Below are 20,538 nucleotides of genomic sequence, written 5' to 3'. Positions count from 1 at the left end.
TTTGTTGGTCTGAAGTTTGTGTGAAAGGATTCTCTCTACATGGAATCTAGTTTCTTGACCTTTTCCCATGTGTGCACCATATGTTGTGGTAATAGATGAGCAAAAATCACGATCCGCGAATTTGCTATCACAAGAACAATCAAAGTATGTATCGAGGAAGCTCATCGGGATGATAAAAAAGCAAGCTGTTGCAGCTTATTGAAATAACAAGCAACAGTAATTGGTTACTGAAACAAGAACATGTATTTCATAATTAATACATCAGCGTTAAAACAAAACCAAAAAGGAAAAAAAAAAAAACGCGAACGTGTAAATGCCATTTTATTCGAGTTCATTTCTTAGACGTAGGAATGGGGGAAGAGTAACATAGGAATTTGTTACTGAAACAAGGGCATGATGAGCTTCTTGTAGTTTTAGGGCTTGCCATACTTTTTTCTTAACCGTTCTTTAACAAAATCATTGCAAGTCTTAATTCTTGCTTGTTGAGGAGCAACATTGACATAAGACAAATGCATGCCAACAACAAAAAGGGCAGCCCCGGCAATGAAGTATCCCACAGTCATTGCCAACTTCTTCGGCATTGAAGGAAAGCACGATACCATTTCTCTCTTAAAGGAAGCGCAATTGCAATTGCGATCATATTTCTGTAACAAGAACCAAACCATGCATAATAAGCATATGATAAAAAGCAGAGAAACAGGGGCAGCTGCTATGTCTAAGAGGCATTTCATCATATACACATGGAAGGCGATTTAACTGCAACCTGAGGTATCCGGTACAGTCAAGAAATCAAACATGGGTAATCAAGTTTTATAACATATGTATACACTACGCTCACATAAATTATATTTCATTACTCCAAAAAAAAAAAATTAATAATAATAATAATAAAATCGAATAACGAAACAAATTATAAAATTTTCGAAACACTCCCTCACCTCTGAAACCGCAGCTCCCCGTCATTTCTCTATGTAGTAATAATAGACAGAACTCCGAAATAATTTGTCCCCCCCCCCCCTTTTTAGCCTTTATTCAATAATTTCCATTATAAAATTGTTTGGATATTTCACAGATTAAGTTTCAGAGGAGAGCTGTTGCTTCCTTCAATAAACGGATAATGAGATTATGGATTCTGAATTGTTGAAAGCCATATAAAATTTTTTAATTCCAAATTTTATTTTCTTTTCGAAATTTTCAGTGATATGCTTACCTAATCTTCAACCGGCTATTATAAGGAATGGATAGGATTGACTCTACCGTTGACACATTTTACTACTGGTTTGCAACCGATTTCAACATGTTTTTCATGGAGCCCCTTACTGCCGCGTGCTGCTCTTGTGTGAGTTAATTGGTCACCTCACTTATGTTACTTACACCAAATGTAACATAAGCTTACCCTCAAATATGAGCCATGAATCCATGATATTTGACCCTTCGAGTTAACACCATCCCACAATAATTATTTTTAAATTAATATATATATTTCACCTTTATTGGAAATTACTAAAAAGGATAAATAGCTTTTTTTAAGTTTTTGCACAATTTCTTGTCCTCGCACTTCAAACAAATCAATGGTTGAGATTTTACAGATCAAATGAAATGGTTTATACTATAAATTCTTTTTTTTTAACTCCTCTTTTCTCTTTCCGCCATCATCTCCCATCTCTTCCCTGTTAGTACCTGTATGGAGTCTCTTTTAATTGCAAATCTTATCTAATCCTCTACGTCGTTCTTTCATCTATTATGTCCAAATTGTTATATAGCAAAAGGTCATTTAAACAAATGCAGAAACAAAATGGATGAATTTTCATTAATGTTTGAGGGAAATTTTTTTTTTAAATTATCCACCGTCTACTTATTTTTTCTAATTTTTTTAAAATACACAATTCTTTTTTTCTGGAATCCGCCTGAAATTATATTTTTCTCACTTTTCTACTTTCGTTTGGAGACCGTTAAGAAAAGTAACGAAATATTATTTAAATAATTTTTTTACCCTCAAATGTAAAAGATAAATTATCCATCAACCACCTGTTTTTTCGTATTTTTTCAAAAATACATAATTCTTAATTTGTTTTTGCTGAACTCCACTTGAAATTATATTATTTTGCACTTATCCACCACTATGTCGTTGTGAAATGACAATTTTACCCTTATGATGTCAGTAAAGTTCTAACGGCGTTATTACAAGAGTGGACCAATGAAAAAAATATTTAACTTCAGTGGAGCCTGCAAAAAAAAAAAGATTTGTATATTTTTAAAAAATAATGAAAAAATGGGTGGACGGTAGATAATTTTCCTTTTTTTAATCTATTTTAGTATGCAGCAGCCAAAGCAAATGGATACGATGTATTCATCAACTAACTAACTATATGAACAAGATTTTCAATAACAATTTATTCTCTATGGTGGTTTGTTTCCATTTTTCCATTGGCAATAAGCGTACCCGAAAATTTTATTTGCTATCTATTTGTTCTTTTTTTTTAGGGTCCCTTTATGATGCCGTAATTTTTTTTACGGTATCAATAGTGTAAGAAATATAGACCGTTAGATCTAATCAACGGTACATATTATTTTTATTAATCAAAATTTTTAATTATTTGAAAATTGTGTTAGCCGGTTAATAAACCCATAAAATAGGTAATTTAAAATTTAAAATAAAAAAGAAATAGAGATACAGTAAAATACAATCTCTCTTTATCTCTCACGTTCATATTTTTATAATTGGATTCTTTAATATTATCTTTATCTCCTAATGATTAGATGAAAGAGATTTGATAAATTTCTCTTAATAAATATTTCGGTAAGTTATTCTTGAATCCATTTTATAGTTTTAATCGTATTTTCAAATTAGAATTTTTTAATAACGTAACAACTCTATTTTTATTGTATTGCCAATTTATTGCCTTGAGTATTTGCAACCATGGTTTAAGGTATGTCCTACGCTGCTTACAATCATTCTATAACGTGCCTTTACAGGCGGTTTAGAGGCTCGTGCGGCTCACAAATTGCCAGCCATAGAGAAAAAGTAAAAGGGAAGAGAACCATGAGGCAACGCAAGGTGCAATGCGAGTAAGATACAGAATCTTTTATGTCATGTGCTGTTTTCTTTCATATATCTTTTGGTAATGAAAAATTGGTTGGTCGGCCATGTTGCAATTTTGCTTTAGTTTGGATTTTTTCAAGTTTCATGATGTGTAGATAAAATTAGAGTTTCATATTTATGCCAGCTGCGAATTCCTTTAATCATTTAGCTTTAAAATTAATAGGGAAAAGACCACCCACACCTCTAAATTTTACTTAAATTATCATATATAACTCCTTAAATTAAAAAATATAATATATTAAATAAGTATAAAATATTTTCAATACTAAACAAATTATTTTAACATTATTTATTTTTCATATTCTTTTATTATTAGTTTGTCATATTCATTTTACTAATATTAAAATATATTTGACATACTACTAAAATTAAATAATTATACCTAACATTCACAATAAGTTCACAATGATTTATAAAATTTATATTATTTTTTACAAAATCTTATTTAATTATGTCTACATTAATATCAAACTTAAAATCAATTTTTGAATTAATAGATTTTAGTTAATCCGTCAAGATAGACTAATAATAACTTAATATTAGCAAAATTTTCATTGTACACGTTATTTTATCAACTATACTTATTATAACATTTTATTTGTATCATATGATATTTATTTATTATTTTTATCTTATTACTATATTTATATTTATTTAGATTATTTTAATCAATCATTAAAAAAATTATTTTAATCAAAAGGTATAATAATCATTTATGAAACTAAGAAAATATGTGTGATCATTTATGAAACTAAAGGGATCTGTATGATTATTTAAGCAAACCTTAGGGGTGGGAGTGACTTTTTCCTAAATTAATATTAATTTAAAATTAACAAATTAATGTTTACCCGCAACCTGTAAGTTACATGTTACATTTTAATTAATTATCTAATTATTTATTATATTAAATGAACGATTCAAATTAAAACTCTTACATCTAAGGGTCCATATTAATCCCAATATCAATGCTGTAAAAATTCATACGGCATCATAGAGAAATCTTTTTTTTTAATATTCCTAAACATCCGATCAAGTATAGAAGTTCATAAACATTAACTTTGAAGATGTTATTTTAAATGATTTTAAACGCTTTAAAGTAGGGATTAGAGGGGTATATCAAGGGAGAACAATAGTTTTAAAATTTTTAATGCGGTTAATTGAGCAGTCGGAGTTGGTGAGATATTTTAAGGGATTAAATATTACTATCCCATCAATATTTGCTCAATGGGCTTATGACAATTCAGGCCTGCTCACCGTTGTGGATCTGACTGGTGCTACTGAAAACATATCTCCAACAGGCTTGGTGTAAACTGTTTTCAGCAGAGGGGTAGTACTATTGTCACCCTGCAAAACTACTTATAAACACCCCATTTTTAAAAACTAAAAGTCTAAAACAGAGCTCATTAAAAAAATTAAAATTATTAAACAGCCTTTCATTCCAAAAATAACCCTCCGTACCGTTTTTTTTCTGAATAAACACCCCCCTCTCATTAACGGATTAGCACATGTCCTCGCTCATCTAACTGCTCAATTTGCATAAGAAATTTTTAATCTAATTTCTAAGCATTCATTATAATTTTTTAGAAACAATTATTTTTACGGGTATTGCTAAGTTACAGTTATTGTAACTTATAGTCCCTTCAAAAATCATGCGGATCCCATCATCTATTACAACTGTTTATATTATTTTGAAGTGGTCGCAAATTACAGCAGTTGTAACTTAACAAAATGCTTATTTTCACTCTCTTCTATTTTGTATTCGACGTGGGCGAGCTCCAATCTCGCATTCTCGGTTACTACTGCTTCTCTGCAATTATGAAGTCTTGTGCATCTTCAATCTTCTTTTCAAAATTGTGCTCCAATTCCTCCTCGATAAAAGGCAACGGGAGTGTGAATGCACCTTATCTTTTGTAACACATTCATTAAACATGTAATTTTTCAGTTCAAAATTTTGTGGTGTTGTCTGAAAGTCTTTTGGATTAATGTTTTGTCTTTCCATAGTTTTTTACTTTCCAACCAAGACCATATGCAATCAAATTTTAACTCCCACATTGACTTGAATAATTACTGGGTCTATTAAGAAGCAAAAAAAGTAGAAATATTTGTGAAGGGTAATTTGTGGAATATAAGTGGGTGTAGATAATCTTAAATTTTTTATTGGAGACTATTTGGAGGAGGGGTTATAGCCCAATTTTATTACTTACTGAGTAATGTTAGTGTGTTTGGTATTGTTGTTGGTGGCTCTATCTCAAAGTTATAATTTTAAAATGTTTATTAAATGTTTTTTAGCTGTATTTTTTAAGTCAAGGTGATTTTATTCAAACTTGTTTGATATTGAAAAAATAATAATATCTATGAAATTTATTAAAAATCTTAATACGTACATTTATAATATGGCCTACAAACCTATTGAGTGTAACTTGAAAATATCCTTGACTAGCCAAGCCTTTGAAAGCTTACTAATGAGTGAGAAAGAAAATAACAGCACATTAGGTACGTGTAATACTTATTGTTGATTCAAATATTTGTTCGAGTTATGAAGCGACCAGATGATCATGCCAACACTTAAATTTGTGGTTAGGGTGGTGGATTTGACTTGCAATTTCACACCCAGGCAGAAGCAAACGACCTTGAACTCTTCCAAGTAGAGCATCTGCACTCACAAAAACAATTAAGGAGATGCTAAAGGTTTTTCCAGTTTTAACTTTTCAATGTTTAGGTCAGTTATTTGGGTTTTCTATGAAAAACATATACCACAATCATGTGGCTTCAACATAATTGCCTTTTTAGAACGAAAACTTTGGAAAAATTCAATAAAAAGGAAAAGAGGCGAAAGAATAATTAGAGAGGAAATAAGAGTTCAAGGGTAGAAAGAGACAAGATTCCTCACTTGATTCGAATTTTTGGAGGTTTTATAATGGCGGCCAAACCTATAACCCTTTGATTGAGGGAATAGCTGATAGTGGATCGTATCCGTGATCTTATTGTTTAGAAAAAAAATATGAGAGTTGACTTGGTTTAAGTCTCTTGTCCAAAGTCCCTCAACCAATCACACATGTAAAGTCACTTGCTCGCCCTTCACAATTCAAAGAAGCCACCTTTTGAGGAGGTTTTATGTTGTTCTCGGTATCTTACATTGAGGAGAGCACGATTTATGTAAAAGAGTATTTAATATCGATCCCCTTTTTATTCCCCAAATAGATATCACCACCCAACGTGCATATTATGCATCAGAAATCTTAACAAAAAATAGTCATTTGATTTCTTAACAATTTTTCCCTTAATGTAGGTTGTACCAACCAAAATTATATTAGTTCTTGTGCAATAGATGTGAAATTTGTATTTCTCTAGACATTTATATGCTAATTTAATAAGTTTTATTTATAATTGTCAAATCTTCTGGATTGTATAAATGAATTATGAATCATGCTTATGATTTTATTCTCATTCAAGCATACTAAAAGATGATAGTAATTTGGACCGTCCTTCCTATGTTCTAGCACGCCAATGTTGAAACTTATCCCATGATAGAACGTCTATACTTTTCAATTAGAACAAATTTTGAGTTGAATGAGTTTTAAAATGTAATCGCTCATGATACATACATATGATACCAAATATTAAATTAGATTAGGACCACTTATTTTGATTTCATGTTCAATGATAAAAATAATGATAGTGTAATACCAACATATGTATAATGAGTTATAATCTACGTAATGGTGGTGACATCATCAATAAAAGGAGACGTATTGCCGGCACATAAATCACTAAAAAATTTGCAGGCATTGGACTTATGTTATAGCACTACAAGTATCAGATTTTTAATGTTATACATGTATTATTATTATTATATAGATTCTTCAAAATTTGAATATGATTAGTCAATCAAATAAAGTTGCTAAGGTCCGGAAGGTTGTAGGCATACTTTGTCATAATTATGGATTACTTTGTTACTCGTCTATAATTTGGAAAAATAATCTTTAACTCGAAACATAAATCACAACAGAAATTAAGTTTGTCCTTGTATTATTATTTGGTATATATCTCTACTTACTCTATTCTAACTCATAATTATGGTGGGCTGCTGCCCTCACAAGCATTGTGAGGGCAGCGGTTCTAGCCCCCACAATGCTTTTGTGGGGGCTAAATGTTCTTTATATCCTTCTCCCTTGCGAAATGCAAGTGGAGTATGGACATCCTCTCCTGTGAGGGGTTATTTGTATTGGGCATGTACTTCATAGAATTCATTGTAATAATGTAAGTCCCAATCATGTATATCTGATTATAAATATCAGTGTAATATCTCTGCTACAATAAGCAGTTATTGTAAATATCTGTGTAATGCAGTAATCTGATGATTAATCAGTCTAAAAAAAAAAAAAACTCTGCTTTACTTTTTTGTGTCATTATATTTTAATTGTACCCACCACACCATGAAGACAAACTTGACGCGTTCCCATGGGCCATGGATTAGAAAATTTAGGAAGAAAACGCGTGATAAACTGATAATATATTTTATTTACTTTTTTTTTTTTTTGAAAAAGATAATATAATAGAAATTCATTAATAATATAAAATTTAAAAAAAAAAATCACATTAGCTATGAAAGAGTCAAAAAGAAATCGACCCTACCACGTTCAACATGACATGTGATCATATTACACATACTAATATTGAATGTAATTGACACATATTATTATACTTTTATCCACCACACGACCTGCCTTCTCCTTGCTTTAAGTAAAATATGTTTTGAAAGCCAGACACGAGGAACGTGATTAAATGGATTTATCTTTGTCATTTATTATTATTATTATTATCGTTTGCTTGCAAAAGTTGCCAACCCGAACACGACACCTACCCTCCTCCTACTTCTTGACTCGCCTTTGAATCATTCAAAAAACAATTGGGCACCATTCAATTTTGTCCACGTTGGTTGGTGTTCAAATTTCAAACATGCTTTTTTTATAATAATAAAAAAAAAAACATACCCCTTTGTTTAGGGATCAAAACAGCCGTGGCTTTTGTCGTTTGAGCAGCAAATAAAATATCTGCATCTTTGTTTAAAACGAGTAACTTTTTTTTATAGAATCCGGGATAAATCAAAGGGCAAATTTTACTGATCTCAACAGTTAAATTTCAATCAACTTAAAAATTCAATTGATGTAACATTCATCTAATTAATAGTAAAATATTATTATTTATAAAATTCATTATTTAATAGATGAATAACGCATAAAAATTGAGATTCGAATTGAGTTAAAAACCATTTAAAATTATAAATTAAAAGATAAAAAATAAGTTTTCTTATTATAAAGTTACTTTGCTAAAAAATAATAAAAAATAATAAGTTTTTTTATGACACAGTTGACATTAGATACACATCCCAAATAATATCACAGCTCAAGATTTCCTCGCCTTGTTTTGGTTTACGGGATTTTTCAAATTTCACGAGGTTGCCGACAAGTAAAATGTGAAAAAGACGGGGCAGTCTTTGGCTGCCATATTCTTGCTTAATGACAAAAATGGATCATTATGAACGCCAAAATACCAGCATGATTACGATTAAATTGAATAATTGACGATGGGTTTGGTTGAGTTGGCCAGAATGGGGATAAGACTTCTTGACCAATTGAACTAATAAGTTATCTTATCTTTTTCCATCAATGTTAATTTACATGATTGTCAAATAGAGGTAACAAGATCACACACTCTAATGAAGATTCAAATATTGACTGAAGAAAGAGTCAACACTTAGAATTATTCATTGGGATAACATTAACTAAATTTTCAATAAAGAAGTTAATTACATAAACTATTGGTAAGAAGAATGATCGTCAGATCTATGGTGGGCTCATCAAAACCCAACCTAAAAGAAGATGGAAGATGAAGAAAAACAAAGCAAGGTTTATGTTTGCCAAAAAGACGATGACCGGCCAATAATCAGTCCCTAAAACTGGATGCAATTTGCACAAACTACTGTGAAGTTTGAGCGGCCAGGCCAAGCCATGACTTACTATCAGCAGGCTTGTCTGGAGCCCCTGCTGAGCCATTCACTTGGTACGGTGCTCTTGCAACAATCCTGTAAAAGATGCAATAACAGAACATCAGAAATCAATCATTCCAAAGAAACGTTTCCCTATTATTTACTACAATCTCTGATTTGCCTCGTCATACGGTAGATTCCAACTTATAAGACAAGAACATCGACTTGATTTGCATACATGTAATAATACTTGGAAAAAGCAAAATTCGAAGTTTCAAACTCCAGTGGACCTAGGTGATTCATAACTAATTCAACACTTGGGTACATCTGCAGCAAAACATACTTAAAAGAATGATGCAAAAAGAATCTCTAAATTTGATTTTGCAATTATATACATTAGTCTCTGCATGCCTACCTGTCTTTTCTCTTCTCCAAGAACCTGTGGAGTGAATTTCTCCTTGCAATTGGTAGATCTGCATTCAAGGGCAACAAAACATTATAAGAAACACAGTTCCCAAGATAGAATAACAGATTTCTTTTTACACAAAAATGGAAAAATGAAGGCTTACCACAAGGTCTCGAGGGAGGTTGAGCGCGTTCTGGAATTAGATTGTTGCCAAAGTTAGGAATGCTATTTGATCGAGGAGGAACCGAGCAACTAGGCTCTGTTGGAATTTTTGGGGGGCCAGGAGAAACCGGGGGAGTTGATTCAACTGGACTTTTGGGTAAACTAGCAGCAAAAGAGTTGTAACCCTGGGCCGGCAGTTGCATAGGAGGATAAGCGGTACCATGGCTCAGTGAGCTCCCGTTGCTTGCTAATTGCATGATTTCATTTGCTTTATCAGCAGGAAAATCATTGAACACAATCACTTGTCCGCCATAAAATATAGTCATTTGAGCAGTTTGCGGAGCGGGCTTGTTTAAACTAACACATAACAGAAACCAGTCACACACAGTGAAGGCCCAAAACTGAAATTTCATCACTAATATAGCAAGCAGTGTACCCTGCAATGAGAACGTGTGCGCTAACGACTAATCTACTATTAAATCCTCACCTTGAATCTATCATGTTAGGGGTATCATTCTTAGGAGCAAAACCAGCTTGTTGAGGGAACAAATTCATTGATTCCCAGTTTCGAGGAGCTGCCATGTTTCGAGCTGAAACATCTTGTCCAGAGTTGTCACTTACTGGAAACAAATTCATAGTTGTAGCTGCTGGCCGCCGCGGGATCTCGGGTACCCCTGCAAAATTTCGATAAATCACTCGCATCATTTTGTCTCAATCTTCCCTCCAACACAAATTATACATTCGAGCAGCATGTTTGTTGCCTTATAATGAAACTAAAAGCTCACGTGGGTAAATTTGAAAAGGGAACCAGATCGAGGACCGGGTTGTTATCCCCAAAAATAGAGATTCTATAAACTGATTTTTTATTATTGTTCATAAAATAAATGAATAGAACAGAAGTATGGAACAGCCCTTGAGCACATGGGGCTGCCGTCTGTCTCTTGAATTAAGGGAAATTTTAAAAATGAAAAAAAAAATAAAATTGGAGTAGTTTGAGGGGAGTCCGAGGAAATAGGGAACATGTTCTATTGACCGTTGAATGGTTAAACAGGAAGAATATGTCAATTACAGAAAATGAGATGAGATTAGTTTGGATCTGGGAGTGGGGAGATTCCAAAGACAAGATAAGAATTACAAATTATAAAAAGCACATGCTATAATTCACAAACGGGATTACAATCATTTACATAAACAGATCTAAGCGTCGAGGTAATCCGTATTAGAGCTTAAGCTAGGATTTTAATCCCAAGTAAAGAAAAAGCGTAATTGGTTTTTCTCCCAAATAAGAAGGCAACCCAGAAGAACATATATATGATGACAAGAATGAATTTAAATTTCTTTTTGACTTTCTCAGCAGCCAAACAAATATATAATTGAACACTTTACCATTAGCTTCAATGTTGCTTGATATCCCGAGGCTAAGATCTCCAAAGCTACCTCCCTCTTTCAAGTACTGACTCAAAAGACTACACGTCTGAGAGAAACTTGATTTCTCCGGCAAGTTAACCGACATCTCCGACGAGCTCGCCATACTTGTTGTGTTTAACCAACTCAGAAGCGGAAACCCACAAGCAAAAATAAATTTTAAAAATAAAACTAGTGCGCTGCAACTGACGCTGCAGAATTGAATTGGTGAAGTTGTTCTGTTGGATGATCAATCTGTATTTGTAAGGAGAAAAAGGCTTATCTGTTGATTGGACACGAGGAATAATAACATATTTGGGGTGCTTTTTAAGCCTGTTCTTGGGCTTGCGGCTTCGGAAGGGGGCTGTGCCTTTTATATTTTATTGCCTCTCTCTCTTTTTTTTTTGGGGATTTCAAACACGTGTTCTTTGCATTTCTGAACGGCGATGTTTCCGCTCTTTTTCGTCATGTCCAAATATCCAACATCATTACTCATGTTTTTACCGTTTTACGTTTTTGCCCTCCGCTCACACCAAAATGGCGGTGTTTGTTTGTATTCATATTTGTATCCCAGTCCCATATAAGAATAAAAATTTACCAAGTTTTAATTTTATGCAACTTAAAATTAATGAATAAATAAATATAATTCTTTAACTTATCGTACATATCATATCCAGTGGAATGGTCCAAACGATTTGAACCTTGGAGTAGAAGCAAGAGGTCATATCGATTTTTCTTTCTACTAATATTAAAGGGAGAAATTATTTTAATTTATATTTGTATGTGATAAGAGTGTGTAAAATTAAAAAAAAAAAACAAATTAAAATCATCGAAAGATAATTGATTGATCTTTTGCAACAAAAATTAAAACTAAAAAATTTTAAGTACAACTGAAAATTCTTTGATTGAGTTCATTGGCCTTCAATTGAAAAAAAAAAGTTTTAAATGTAAAATATATAATTAATTTGAGGTTATAACGGTATTCCTGGGCTGTCCGAAGACGGAGTGCAACGCGTCCCAGATGCCAAACGGTCTCGCCCATGTGATAAATAGCGGATGGATATTTTGGTAAAATCAGTTGATTAATTAAATTGTTTTTTAATAGTCGTTGATTAATTATCGTGATTAAACATGACAACCTCCCACTAAGTTAAACGGCGCACGACCGGGCCCACATCTAACTCTCTCTTACGTTTTTGATAGATTTTACTATAACCAAAAAAAAAAAGACAAGCAAGCGGCGAGGGCACGTTCTCCCCACCAATCTACCGAAGACACGTATGAAAAACTCATGTCGATGGAAATTCCGCGTGAGAGATCCCTCCATTTTCCAATTGGTGAGGCGAGTTGATAAGAGCAGTGGCGCTATTCATTAAAAGAATTAAGAAATGTGCGCCCTTGTTTATGACAATTAATCACATGATGTTGATATTTTACCACAAAAACTTTCGGTCGAGCTAGTTGCGAGGGCAGTAGGTTGGACTTTTCATGCTTTCGTTCTCACATGCCTTTTCTTCTAATTTCATGTGCGTCTTCAATTATTTAAGATATTCGAGGCAAAATGTGACGATTTGACGCTATTTAGGCAATCAAAACATAACAATTTTTTAATAAATATTATTATTATTATTCTTTAAGGATGATCGACCCCGCGGCGCTCACTTAAGTGAATAATTAACTAAAACTTAAACAAAATCATTGTACGTATCTTGAATCCATAAAATTTTCCCTTTGCCGATAAAATTGTTGGTATTGAAAAATCTGTGGGTGTAAAATTCATATAAATAAGTATTTAGCTGGATAATCATAACGTAGGGAACATAGAGATAATTAAATAAAGAAAGCAGTGCCCTCGTGAAAGAAAAGTGGCATCTTTAGAATAGCCATATGTAATTTATAATTTAAATAGACCATTCTCCATATGGGAAACGCGGAGAGAGAAAAGGGGAAGAGATGGGGAAGGGAACTTTTGGTGGGTGGCAACGCACATGCATCGCACATCGGATAGAGTAACACGTGGCGTAAAATAACAGCATGAGGAGGGAGAACGTTGTTTTTTGTGAGGGTGACGTGTTGGTCCCCGCATGCATGTGATTGTGCGAATGTGAAGTGACCGTAGTAGTAGTCTCTAGAAAAGCGTATTGCATTCCAGCATAATGTATTTTTTGTACGAAAGTGCGGGCCCCACTTTGGTATTTTCAAAAAATAATAAATATTCACCAAAAAAAAAAGAAAAAGAAAAAGATAAGTCACGGAGACACGGAGTGACGGATGATGTGTTTTAAAGTGGATTTCTTTTTTCGGTATATTCTGAATGTATTTATACGATCATCCAGTTATTGAGCACGTGATGTTCGTGTTTTCCTTTTAGACTGGGGATGGCAAAATGCGGGTTCCGGTTTGGGTTTAGCCTTCTCGGTTTCGGATTTGGATATCATTTTCTTATTTCCGAACCCGGGTTAAAACCTAATTTTTTCTCATGCGGGTTCGGGCCGGGTTCAACCTAGAAAAATCCAGATTTTCAAATTTCGGGTTTTGAACCCGGATCAATAACTCAAAAAATTACAAGTCCTAAAATACAATTCAAGAATGCTAGATCACGTGCAATGTTATCGCGATTTGTGATAGAAACTAGAAAGAATGAAAGATAGAAAAAATTCCGAATCCCAATTTTTTTACACTCTGATACGGGTTCAACCCGGCCTGAATTATCCGGGTTCGTCTAGGTCCGGATTATTTTGCCATCCCTATTTTAGATTGTCTCGCCCGAAACAACCATCTTTCCATTTGTGTAAAGTTACAGCACTACCCAAAACTTGTTTTCTTCGTGATGCCGATAAATAGAATTGGTGTAGATCCCGTTTGATATTGAGGAGTGGTGAAAAAAAACTATAATTATAAAATAAAAGTTAATAATATATAGTAAATATAAAATTTAAATAATAGTTTTAACAAAATTATTAAAAATATAATAAATTTTTTATTATATAAGTAAAAAATCATATTAATATAACTTCTAAGTTACAACAGGTAGTGTTTATCAAACACTTTAATGCTGTAACTTTTAAGCTATATCTACTCAATTTCAATTTCAAACGCACTCTTGGAGGCGTAAATTAGAAAACTCACGTATTCATGATTTATTTATGTCATGTCCTAGTGTCATTTTAATAAATAAATAACGCCGCAAAAAAATATTAATGTACACATTAAAAAAAAATATCTCGATGGTTACTTTTTTTTATATATAAAAGATAGAGGTTTGGAGTCCATTAATATGTATATTATCACTAAATTATTCCCAATTTAGACTTCATTCGAGATTTCGGTTGAAATACTATAAATAATTTATTTATTAAGTTACTTTTAAATTTTTAAAAATTGTGTTTGTTAAACTTAAAACCTACTTATTTTATAAAAAAAAATCATTTTGACAATAAATTTTAGGAACAGGTATGAAATTAATTTTTATAGGCAGTTTATTAAAAAAATTATTACATCCTTTTAAAGTTCTTATTATGACCTTAACTTTTTAATAAAAAGATAATTATGTCTTATTTTTCCATAATCGTACAATAAAGATCATCTAAACTTATATTTATTTTGATCATTATATAATAAAATAATTACTTTAGTAATAAAATTCATCAAACGCATATACTTTGTTTTTCAAGCTTACAACAATCATAATAATATGATTTATTAAATACCGAATTATTTTCTTAATCAGTAATCCCAAACTGACCCTTAACTTCTATAGAAAATTTTTATAAAAATTTATATCTCTATCATTATTTATTTATTTTTTTTTTTGTTTCTAATATGACATACTTGAGGCCGTTAATATTGGTAATATTACTAAATTATACACAGACTAGTCGTGATAAAACTATTCGAAGGGTGTAAAACTAAAAAAATACAATATTTTAATATTTAACGTGTTTTCGTACAAAGAAATGAATTGCTTGTTCACACAAAACACGAACATCTTAGTATCTGACGTTTTAATTATTTTTAAGATTTTTCTCAACTGCACCAAATATTCAACTCCGAGGCGCAAAAGGCTACAAGCCTAGCCTACAGGCTGACATAAGCGAGCCTGTCTGGTCAAAATGAGTGTGTGACGACTTTAATAGTGGCTCTGTGGCTGCAACTGCAAGAGAAGCAATTTGGAATAATGATCTCGTGTTCGTGTTCATGCCAAGTAAAAAGTACTGCCGTTTCTGATTTCTGAAATTGGACTCCCACATGTGACTGACCATCCTTTCCTTTTGGTCGTAATATAAATTTGGACCCACCAGGTGTGGTCCCCTTAATAAGTGTTACAAGTACAAAGAACGGCAGTGTCTTTAATGAAAAAGAAAATTCCGTATCGATGGAAAACACTTGTCGCAGAAAACTAAGAGAGAAAGACGAGAGAAACAATGAATAAAGAGGTAGAGAGAGATAGTGAATGGATAGAGAGAAAGAGTAAAATTTTATAGTCTGTTTTTTCGTGTTTCTCTCTCTCTCTAACACAACTCTACGTAGATGCCGTTTTACTTTTTTTCTTTCCTAAATTATATAAAAGAAAAAAAACTTGATTTTGTGTTGGCCATGATGTAGAACTTTTTCTTTTTTTTCATGTGATCGGTGGTGACTGGTGGTTGTAATTTGGATCGTGTCATTTTTATCACCCTAAAATAATTTATGCATAGTTTCCTTCATTTTCCTTTTAAACAAATCAATATCAATTGGTGCTCGACTACTTTACAACTGTAGCTGTTGCATACAGAAGAGCCAGGGTGTGAATGTGATACAAAAATTATTATTCGTTGTGTTTCTCGTGCAAAAGATAAGTTCTTATGAAGTGATTTTGGTCCATTTCTTTACATCCTTATAATTTGTAACCAAAAAAAAAAAAAAAAAATCATTGTCTTTTAACTTTTTGCATAATTCGATAGTTCCACTCATGATGGTTTTAATTATCTATTGTATTCATTTATAGAATTTCATTTAATTAGTTTTTATTAGTGTATTGGCAATTCAATCTTTTTTTTTTTTTTTATCCATGTGAATGGGGGTTTGGAATCCAAAACTATTGTACCATCCCAATAGATTTCACCCGTTAACAAACATAATATATATATATATATATATGTATGTATTTATAATAATAAATAAAATTACACAATAAATTAGACTTCAACATAGTTTGGCGGTATGCTATGTCGCTTTTTTATTCTTGAGCTAATGATTCGATTCAAGTATTCCTAACACAATTTGCTGAAATCACTCTCACAAATGAGATTCAAATTGGGTCAATATGCAAAATTTATTAGAATATAAACTATAAGATGAAATAAGTTATTATACCAAGCTATAGGGATGTCAAGGAAATATTCTGAGCTCAACCTTATATATTACTTAGTAAAAGCAAAACTGCAGGAAACTTGTAAATGCATTATTTTTCATTTTTGGTACATCTCTTATTTGTCAACCATTATAACTTCTCTTAAATGAAAGGTCACGGGTTAGCTGACTGAACATTACTCTGCTGGCCATTTTAAATTTAATGCGGTCACTGCTCAATAAATATAAAGGAGAATCAAATTCGGGCACTCAGTTCCGGTTTCGTATTAAGGTGTCGTAATTTAAAAATTACAGTTATAGTGAGAAAAAGTTATAATTATGCATATGTTATATGAGATAAAAATTAATAATGTTAGAGATTAAGTTGGTATTTCAAAATGTCAATATCCCACACTACTTACGTAACAGAGTTTTAATTAGTTTATTATATATAGAAACTAAATATGGTGTGTTAACAAGCTCATAAAGAGAAGGCCCACGTGAACAAAACTAAGGCCAAAAGAGGACCACATTTCAGGAATCTATTAACTGAGCGCAAGCCCCAAAAGAGGACAACATTTCGGGAATCTATTAACTGAGCGCGAGCCCAATAACTCACATGCAGAGGGGCTAGGGCATATCTATTTAAAGAGCCAATTGTGCACCACACAATTGCTATCCTAAAAATTGTTTCGCTCTTCTTTTTTTTTAATGTTTCTAATCTTCTTCGTCGTTGCCAGTTTTGTTGTTTTAAATTATTGTGTTTAGTGCAGCATCGTGATAGTAGTTGTTATATCTTGGAGATCAAACTGCCTTCGTTCATTTGTCAATTTTGCTGTTTTAAACTATCGTGTTTAGTGCAACATCGCGATAGTAGTCATTATATCCTAGAGATCAAACTGTCTTCGTTCGTCTTTATTGCACCGAGATATTGTATCTTGAGGTGCGGAATTTGGTCTTAAGGACAGTGTTCACGTACGCCTTGACTGTTTCTTTATATCTATCCAATTTCCGTTGGTTTACTACCATTCTTTTTTTAACAAATAATATGTAGTAAATATATTTTTTAAATAATAATTTTAGATAAAATTAGCAAAGATATAATAAAATTTATCTCTTTTCAGTTTTCTGCCTTTTCGTAAGAGCCAAGAACGTATAACCCAGATAAAAAATCATTGAAATCAGCAACTTCACAATGAAAGTTTTCACTCCAATACTTGGTTCCTTGTTACTCAAAGACCATAAAAACTTTTGAGCACAAGATGAATTTGGAAAACTCAACAGGTAACTCATTGGCCAAAGAAAAATGAACGCACGGATAACATGTATGATTAAATTGTCATGCTCATAAAATTGATAGTAATTTTCTTTTTACCCCCAACTCTCTATGATGATGATAAGAGAGAAAAAAAAAATAGTGAAAATGACTCCTCATATTTGCATAAAGGAAAAAAAAAAAAAAAGGTCATGGGTTTGAGTCCTAGGAAAAATCGATTGAAAAGGCGCAACATCTTTTTCTCTTAACAAGTAGAATTCTTTAAGGAGAGATGCCATATCCTTGTACTGCCCCCTAATGATGCCAAGAAAATGAGGAGTTTTATTTATTAGGGAAGAGGATGGAAATGGAAGCAAGGGTTTTTAAGGAGTTTAGGTGGGTGTAAACAAATATAATAATCTATCTTCATTATTTAATGGGGTTTTGTTGGGAAACGTGTTTAAAAAGGATTCTAGAGGGGTGCCGGTGGTTCAAACTCTTGTTATTATTATTATTGTGTTGTCTAATGTGATGGATGGTCCACCATATTAGTTATTAATTAACATCTGTAACGCAATATGGCATGTCAAAACAGGAGTATTTTCTCTAAATATTTAAAACATTTGTTTGGAACATTTACATATATCATATAAAATATATACATGGGACAATTTTGCTCTAAGTTTGGTGGTTATGAAAACATTTTCTTGAAGATTAAGGTTAGTAGGTCTGAATACAGTTCGTTATTGTTATGATCGGCAATTATCTATCATTAATTTCGTTGATATCTTCTTCTAAGCAACTTCAGCAACAGCTAATTAAGTTTTTGTAGTTTTTTTTTTTATTTTTTTATTTTTTTTTAGGTTATTTAGTTTTATATTTGAAGAGTTAGTATAAATGTGCAACGATTGAATGTTTGAAATTACAACTTAAATAATAGTTATTAATAGGTCCCATCATTTGATGTATAAGCCACGTGATCAATAAAAACATGATAATAAATGGTGCTTTTAATATTAAGGCTCCGACTATCGTGACCCCTCGGGCACGGATCCTCTCCCACGTGAGCTCTACTTAATTTTTGAAGGTATTTTTTTTATGTATTTTTTAATTGTAATGTATAAATAAAATTTAATTTTTTAATTATTTATTTATTAACAACCAATCAATAATTAAGTTATTTACTTAGGATATGATCAGTTGTTGTTGAACGAGCAGTAATATCTTGCAGGTGAGAAGTAGCCACACGGCACGTGAAGCAAACAACGAATGCAGGTTATTAGATGGGAATTGTTAGTGTTGCAATTTTTTTTGTTTAAGGGAATAAGAAAATGTTACTGTATGTAACAATAAATTAGTCAGCTAAAACAAGTATTCGTGGAAGCAAATAGTTGGTGAGGAACAATACAATGTAGATTATTTGCAATTTTGTTGTTGCAATTGGCATAAAATGTAGGTGACTGTAACGTTAATGAAAGAAAAAAATGAATTAAGAATGAAATGATAGGAAGTAGATGTAGGGATTTAGGGGTGTTCAAAATGCAGTCTAATCTGCTGTAAAGTAAGCACATATAAAATATTGGGGAATTCTGTTTGTGACAAGAAAACTGTTTTTTATGGCAAGAAAATTGTTATTTGAAGAAAGACACACGATTGAATTATCTTTACAATAAATTTGTGTGTGGAAACAAAAATTAGTTGAAGCAATTAATGGTTGAGAAGCGTAAACATGATAATAAGTAACTATTTATGTTAAAATCTCATTGAATTAATTCTCAATAAATTGATAATCTGAATTAAATAATAATTTTTGTGATGGACGAATTGAAAAGTTAATAATTTCATAAATTTTGTAAAACATAGCTTTTTTATCTCCCAAGTGGTTCACAATCGTGACAGTTAATGCCAAAATTTTCAGCTTTTTTTTCCCCTTCTACTAAAAGTTAATTGCCTTGCACATGCATGCTCTACATCTTCCACATGCATTTCGGTATTCTATCGCTGTCAAGGCCAAACAACTTTGCTTTGAATTTTGGTATATTATCTACCCAAAAAACAAAATCATTTAGCTCTAACGCCAAATTTGCCGGTGAGTGAGCTAAGGAATTACACCCTCGTGGAGTGTGCTGTATTTGTCCAATTGAATGAATGAAAGTTGAATGAATGAAAGTTATACTTTCTCTCAAAAAAAAAAAAAAAAACTTTGCTTTGAATTTGTCCAATTTTTAATAATAATGGTATATACATATTTGTGGAAGCTTTATTTTCATCGGATCAAATTGTTCATCGTAAAAAATTGTACATGGTTCACTTGTTCTTCTGTAATTTTAATTGATATTTATAGGGAAGCGGTGGCTTTTTCGTCATTTTAACAGCTCTCTATTAATGTTCTCATCTCAAGAAAGGGTTGAATATAAACGGACAAAAATATGAAGATAAAACAATGGAAAAAAAATATTATAAAAGAGTGTTAATAATGTAATAAGAATGTGCCAAAAAGGCACAAGAATCTTATCAGCTCTAGTAACTTAATTTCTCATTTCTTTAACGTTTTCATTTCAAAAAGTGCATGCATAAATGAGGAAAAAAATGAAAATAAATTGATGAAATTTAATTTAAAAAAAAAGAAAAAAATGCAACGAAAAGTGGTAGAAAATAATAAGAATATCGTCACTTCTGATGATTCTGTCATTTTAGTCGCTTTCTCTTAATATTTTCATCTCAATAAAATAAAGAGAAGAGATTAATATATGTATATATATTAATATATATACATATATGTTAAGCTAAAATAAGTATAAAATGATATATGAAAAAATGAAAAGTATGTAATAAAAAAGTGACAAAATAGCCGTCTATCATATTATAACACAGACCAACCGTATATT

General features: G+C 31.8%; 1 protein-coding gene and 1 long non-coding RNA gene across 2 annotated transcripts; both read right to left on the bottom strand.

Moving 5' to 3' along the window:
• Positions 1 to 305: 305 nt before the first annotated feature.
• LOC102621932 (uncharacterized) lies at positions 306 to 1,247 on the bottom strand. The gene is made up of 2 exons (XR_008051814.1): positions 939 to 1,247; positions 306 to 644 (listed from the first exon to the last, which is right to left on the bottom strand). It is a non-coding gene; the product is annotated as an uncharacterized LOC102621932 (long non-coding RNA).
• A 7,576-nt stretch (positions 1,248 to 8,823) lies between these two features.
• Positions 8,824 to 11,425, bottom strand: LOC102631355 (protein TIFY 10A). Its single transcript, XM_006474637.4, has 5 exons — positions 11,047 to 11,425; positions 10,148 to 10,334; positions 9,662 to 10,017; positions 9,508 to 9,565; positions 8,824 to 9,188 (listed from the first exon to the last, which is right to left on the bottom strand). Exons 1-5 carry the CDS (start codon positions 11,189 to 11,191, stop codon positions 9,083 to 9,085), a joined length of 852 nt encoding a protein of 283 aa, XP_006474700.1. The 5' UTR covers positions 11,192 to 11,425; the 3' UTR covers positions 8,824 to 9,082.
• Positions 11,426 to 20,538: the final 9,113 nt, after the last annotated feature.

Source organism: Citrus sinensis, chromosome 9 (genome assembly GCF_022201045.2).
Source record: "Citrus sinensis cultivar Valencia sweet orange chromosome 9, DVS_A1.0, whole genome shotgun sequence".
Lineage (NCBI taxonomy): Eukaryota > Viridiplantae > Streptophyta > Magnoliopsida > Sapindales > Rutaceae > Citrus > Citrus sinensis.
The sequence above is the reverse complement of the archived record's forward strand: the minus strand, read 5'-3'. Positions and strand labels throughout refer to the sequence as shown.

What these genes read in the sequence shown, in the direction of transcription:
- LOC102631355 (XM_006474637.4), bottom strand. Translation starts at nt 11,191, where the DNA reads ATGGCGAGCTCGTCGGAGATGTCGGTTAACTTGCCGGAGAAATCAAGT. An exon ending in AAGCAACATTGAAGCTAATG is followed by an intron (nt 10,335 to 11,046) that starts GTAAAGTGTTCA and finishes GAAATTTTGCAG; the next exon opens with GGGTACCCGAGATCCCGCGG. An exon ending in CCTAACATGATAGATTCAAG is followed by an intron (nt 10,018 to 10,147) that starts GTGAGGATTTAA and finishes GTTATGTGTTAG; the next exon opens with TTTAAACAAGCCCGCTCCGC.